At 36.2% G+C, this 6,378-nt stretch overlaps 1 protein-coding gene across 1 annotated transcript; it reads left to right on the plus strand.

Annotated features, from left to right (window-relative positions):
* The first annotated feature begins 846 nt into the window (after positions 1–846).
* On the plus strand, positions 847–2,616 carry LOC107484089 (uncharacterized). The gene is made up of 4 exons (XM_016104705.1): positions 847–885; positions 1,488–1,699; positions 1,793–2,079; positions 2,180–2,616. Exons 1-4 carry the CDS (start codon positions 847–849, stop codon positions 2,614–2,616), a joined length of 975 nt encoding a protein of 324 aa, XP_015960191.1.
* The last annotated feature ends 3,762 nt before the right edge of the window (positions 2,617–6,378 follow it).

Here is a 6,378-nt window from a genome sequence, read left to right on the forward strand (position 1 = left end):
ACTGCTATTATTACTTATTATGAGTAGAAATTATTACTTATTATGAGTGAGAACTATTACTCTTCCTATTTTTATAAGTAAAAAATTGTGTTTTATTCCTATCACACACATAATGGCTTAAATCGCTTGCTACAGGTGAAGCGGAGCTGGTGATGGATTTTCTTTTATAATAGTATACATTATTCTGTTTTATGAGTAGTGTTAGGAGTGGTTGGTTTATCTTGTGTGTGTGTGTGCTTTTTTGTGTGTCATAGTTGTTGTGGTTTAAAGTGTAATTATTGTGATTTGATAAAATCATGTGATTCGTAGACATTATCCAAAGAATGGATAATGAATCAAAGATTTGTTGTTTTTTATTTTTTGGTTTTGGGTTGAGTTTGTACAGACTAACTAAAAAAAAACTAATAATAGTCTAATAGGTTTTAGTTGAATATTCCATACATATATTTACTCATATTTCCAATCTATTACTAGCAGTGATGTCTGATTTCAAACAATGGGTGTGATCAATTAATTTTTTTTTGTAAATATTGGCAGATGGGTGATCCGTTAATTATGATTATATTTCACCATGAAGGGTCATTTATCATAGAGACCGATGGGAGTATGTCTTACAACGGTGGAGAGACTTGTGAGTTGCCGGATATTGATACAGACACGCTGGATGTATTCTTCGTCCGAGACTATCACAAGAAAATTGGGTATGACAAGGTTAGCCAAAATTGGTGGCTGGTGCCTAATCGGCCTATGCAAACTGGTTTAAGAGCAATAGCAGATGATAATGAGCTGATGGAGATGTGTTACCTGGCTCAGTAGAATAAGGGGTTATTCATGTGTACTACAAATATGGAGTATCTGAGCCTGTGTATATTGAGGATGCAGAAGGTATGCAATATTTATAGGTTGTCACTTAAAATGATGTTTACACACTGGGCTGCTGATTATATATGCTAAATTAATCTATTGTGACTTAAAATGATGTTTATACACTGGTTGTGACTTAATACTTCTTAGTTATAACAAGTCACTTGTTGTTACTTATTAGTTACCTATTGGGTGTGTTTCAACATGATGATAATAACACATGGCTGCTGTCTATAGTTGCTGAATTAATCTATTGTGACTTATTTATACAGTGGTTGTGACTTAAGAAATTCTAAGTTATTTAGTGTCAACCTATTTATTGTAGTTATCTATCTGATGTTAATACATTGGGCTGCTGTCTATATATGCAGAATTAACTCTGGACTGATTATATGCTACATCATGTTCTGTCAATCTGTTGTTACTCATTTATCCTGTTCTGCATAATATTCTGTAATAGTGCTGTGTAGGGACTAGTTTGATGTCACTTACATAAGTGTAGGGACTAGTTTGATGTCACTTGAACAAGTCTAGGGACTATTTTGATGTCACTTATATAACTGTAGGGACAAATTTGCTGCCCAATAACAACTATCTAACCCCTTCTTTGGTATCTGAAACAGGGCCTTATAAATGCAGTTAAGGAGGTTTTTCCAGATGTGCATCACAGATTCTGTGTTTGGCATCTGTGGAAGAACTTCAACAAGCAATGGAAGGATCTCCAGCTTAGAGGGCTACTTTGGGATTGTGCAAGGTGTACTAGCCAAGATGGCTTCCTTGATATCATCAAAAAGATTGAAAGGGTTAATAAGGAAGCCTGGGAGTATTTGAACAAGTGACCTAGAGACTCTTGGAGCCGGGCATTCTTCAGTAATGCACCTAAAATAGATAACATCTGCAATAATGCCTGTGAAGTCTTCAACTCCAGGATCAAAGATGCTAGAGCTAAGCCTATTATCACACTCTTGGAAGAAGTCAGAATGTATGCAATGAGATCGATAGCTAGGAACAAGGTGAAGCTGAATTCGAACACTGGAGTTCTACCTCCTATACAATGCAGCAGGTTAGAAAAGATACGGAAGGAATCAAAAAATTGGGTCCCGATGTGGTCTGGTGACGCAGATTATGAGAAGTTCGAAGTACATGGCTGGCCGACCAACATGGTTGTGGACTTGGGAAAGAGGCTCTGCACATGTGGTTTCTGGCAATTGAGTGGTACTGTTTTTTAAATTCATTGTCTTAGTCTTATTATCATTATCAACCTTTATTGTAGGCTTACTGTTGTTGTCTTCGTTGTTGTGTGAATGTTGTTTAGGGATGCCATGTGTGCATGCGTCTGCTGCACTGGCAAGGGCTGGTAAGAGACCGGAGGACTACTGTCACCAGTGGTTGACCATGGAAGCATATAACAACACATATACCTTCCATATCAATCCAATTCCAGGTCAAGCACTATGGGAGAAGTCACCATATAACAGACCACAAGCACCAAAATTTAGAAACAAGCCTGGACCACTCAAGAAAAAAAGAAGAAAAGATGCTGATGAGGAGCCAAGTGGGAGTAAGAAGTTAAAGACGAAGATGAAAAGAATATATAAAAAAGGTCGATATCGTTGTTGTGGCGAAGCAGAACACACGAGAAGGAACTGTCCAAAGAGGGCTGCTGCCGAAGAGGCTGCTGCAGCTGCAGAAGTTGCTGCTGCAGAGGCTGCCGTTGCACAACCCACTGCTGCTAATGGTGGTGAAGGTTAGGCCAACTCTTCTGCCCCTGTCCCAGAAGCCCCAACCGAAATCAATCTTGACCAAAGTCAACCACCCTCGGAAGCAATTGATGACTCTCAACAGGTTCACGAGCTTATATGATTTTAAATTTATCATACTCACATCCTTACATAGTTTACTAACTATGTTACATTTCTTGGCTGATAGGTTCTACCCTCACCTGTTAGGCGCCAAAGCTCCCTTTAAAAAGAAAGTTAGCCAAGGGTTGCGAAAAACCAGCTTCAGGAAGTAGCAATCCACCAGTAACCACCCCACCTGCTGCTACCCCACCAGGAAGTAGTCATACATCAATGAATCTCCCACCTAACCCTATGCAAGGTGCAACATAGGGAACTGCTACAAGGCTTGCAAATTTCATCAAGTTTGTGCCCAATCCTGGATTTAAGGCACCCAGACACAAAAAATGAAGATTAGGATGATTATGTTTAGGGAAAGCAGGCTATTTTTTTGTACCTATTTTGCTGATGTTATTTACAATACCTAAAACATTGTCCCAGTGTTGGGGATTTTAGGGAAAGTAGGCTATTTTTTTGTGATGTTGTTTACAATACCTAAAACATTGTCCCAGTGTTGAGGATTTTAGGGAAAGCAGGCTGTTTTTTTGTATCTATTTTGCTGGTGTTTTGGCTCTATAATGCCTTTTTTGAATCAAACATTACCAATATGAATATGAATTATGAATTATGATTTTATTCAATTGAGTTTTCTCAGCCTTTTCTTTATATATTATCCTCTGTTACAAATCTAAGACTAGTTCAAGTGCTGTCCATTTCTATTTCATTGAAAAGAGGTCCAGGAACAGAAGTATGCATATAATCAAACACCTTAATTTTTATTTCTTTCAAACAAAAGGATAGGAACAACTACATGAACAAGGAATGCATATAACATGCATGTCATTTGTTTTTTACTAGATACAGTTGACCCTGCTGCCTATCCAGCTTTAATACAAGAACACCAATTACAATCAGCAGCATGAACACAAACATCAAAATTCTACCCATTTTTAGAACCCTAATTTCAGCTTCTAATTTACCAAATTTCCAAGCCATCTTCATCTTCCATTCTTCATCATCAACTGAATGTCTTGTTCTATCATCACATGGCATGGCATCTTCCAAAACTTTATCAACCCACAAAAATAATCCACACCATTTCTTCCCAACGGTTTGCACATCAAAGAAAATTCAATCAGCAAAATTTATATCCTCCAATACAGCATTTAACAACAACAATACTTACATTGTAGTTTGGGCAACCCAAGAACGGTCTCCCTGGATTAGAATCTGTCCCTGACCACCGGAGCACCGGTCTCGACCCGCAGGCACACCATTCTGACAAACGAGCTTCTCTGTTTCTGTTCATTCTCCTCTTGTACTTCCAAATGATCGTGGGATGTTCGAGCTCCCAGCTGCATTGCTCGTGGTAGCCATAACCAGCGGGTTTCAGAGAGGGAGAAGAGAAGAACACAACACCAACGAGAAGAGAGTAGAGTGAACAATGTGGCCTTCAAATTTGGGGATTAGGGTTTTAACTAACCCTGAGGGACCAAATTGAGTCAGAAGAGTTTACTCTGCCACATCAGCTAGCCGTTGTGAGTCCCACGTGTCACCAAGGCTGCCAGCTAAGCTTTCCGGTTGCGCCACGTGTACTGAAATTGCCAGAAGGACAACTTTGAGTCCCAGAGTGCAAGTTCGGGGATGACTCTGAGAAACTTTTAAGTTCAGGGACTAGTTTGAGACTCGAGTGCAATTTTAGGGACTACATTGAGGCTTATCTCACTTTTTTTACCTTCCATGCATGCAAATTTGGTAACAGTAAAACCATGTCATTCAAATTGCGGCGAATAAATACATAAAATAAGGAGAGGGTAAATTTAGCATGTATAAATGAAAACTTCAAATGTGACAAGAAATGTACGAGCTAACTAGTAATAAATAAAGATCGTGAAAAAAGAGAGAAGCCAAAACAAGATTAAGGGTTGTTTGAAAAATTTTAAAAATAATTTTTTTAAACTTTTGACTTATAAAAAATATATTTATAATTTGATAATTAAAAAATATAATAATTGAGTTTAACTAGATTTCAATTATTGAAGTATAAATTGAAAAGAAAAGAAGTAAAAAGTTTTATTTCAAATTTTTGAGATATTGGTTCGTCAGAAAATCTGCTTCAAGGCAAACAAAAATAATACATAGATAAGTTTAAGTTAAGACAAATTTAGAATGTTATTTCGAGAATTAGAAGAAACATTAAAAAATAGTAACTAAGATATTACTAAGCTGATGAAAGATCTTGAGAATAAAACCATGAAAATTTCAGCATTATAACAAGAAATAGAAACATTCAAAAAAGATAATCAAGACAATGTTACTAAACTGGTGAATGATCTAGAAAAAAAATTCAAAATTCTTAATAGAGAAGCAAGAATTAGAAGAGGCATTGAAAAATAGTAACCAAGATATTGTTAGACTGACAAAAGATCTAAAAATAACAATGAAAACATATAATTTACAGTGCTCATAGTTGGAACCAGAAATCAAAGATGCTAAAGGAGAATTGAAAGAGAAGTTACAAGAATATGAGCTTCAGTTGGAATCATTAAGTAATAAGATTAGAGAGAATGAGGCCTCCTATAAATTTGAATATCAAAAGTAAAACCTAAAAGTTATCCAATTTCAAAAAGCTACAACTTTTCAGCTTAGTTCAATAAAGGTAAAATTACAAATGTGTTAATGTCAGTTATTTATTTATTTATTTACATCATTTCAAATCTTACAATTTAAAAAATTCAGATTTTGAAATTGTCTTAAAAAATTATTAAGGAGCATGTGCTAAATGAGTCAAAGCAATAAACACAAACATATCAAGACTCATCGATTCAAAAATTGGAAAAAATTAATTTAAATGTTAAATTGGGGAAAAAAATTTTGGACAAAATAATTTGATCAATGTTGTTCAAATCAAGATTTAGAAAAGATTAAATTGATGCAAGATTAATTTATCAACAGCCATCAAAATTAAATTGGGACAAGAGAGAAGAACATACGACTGAGAGGGGAGTCTCTTGTGATCGGCAACGCACAACAGGACAAGGAGAGAAGGCTGCCGACGATGACACAGGGATGGATGGCCGGGGAGGACGCCAATGACGTTACGGACATACACGGCAGGAGAAATCTCAAACGACCCCTTACACTTTACCTTCGCGCACGGGAGCTACATTGTAGAGGGATGAGACTAGTGACCGGGACAAATGATGAGGCAGACGTGGCAGCTGAAATTAATAGAGGGAAGAGTCACAATAATAAAAAAAAGATCAGTGATTGACTTACCTTTGTTCTGCTGGGGATCTCGCGCCAAAAACTGAAGGTTTATAGCGCATATTAATTTTGTTTGGGTTTTTTAGTGAAACAAAATCTCATTCCTCTAAAATTATTTGCTGCAGTGAGAGTTTAAAATCGCGTCATCTCAATTAGAACGGAGCTACATTACACTTCGAAAACTCCATCAATTTAACCAAATTGTGACCGTTTAAAAGAAAATTAGTAAAAAAATTGAATAAAATTTACCTCATTTTTTTTAGAACGCCCTACACTTTTCGTACACAAGTATTAATTACAATAATATTTTTAGGGCATCTAACTATCATATTTTATCACTATTCTATAAGATTGTCCCTTCTATATAATTTGATACTAATGAATATTAGTTACAACGACGTAGATATAT

The sequence above is a fragment of the Arachis duranensis genome, chromosome 4 (assembly GCF_000817695.3).
Source record: "Arachis duranensis cultivar V14167 chromosome 4, aradu.V14167.gnm2.J7QH, whole genome shotgun sequence".
In the NCBI taxonomy this organism is placed as follows: Eukaryota; Viridiplantae; Streptophyta; class Magnoliopsida; order Fabales; family Fabaceae; genus Arachis; species Arachis duranensis.

Coding starts and splice junctions, on each gene's coding strand:
- LOC107484089 (XM_016104705.1), top strand. CDS start 847: ATGGAGTATCTGAGCCTGTGTATATTGAGGATGCAGAAG. Junction 886..1,487: donor GTATATTGAGGATGCAGAAG/GTATGCAATATT, acceptor TATCTGAAACAG/GGCCTTATAAATGCAGTTAA. Junction 1,700..1,792: donor GCCTGGGAGTATTTGAACAA/GTGACCTAGAGA, acceptor CTTCAACTCCAG/GATCAAAGATGCTAGAGCTA.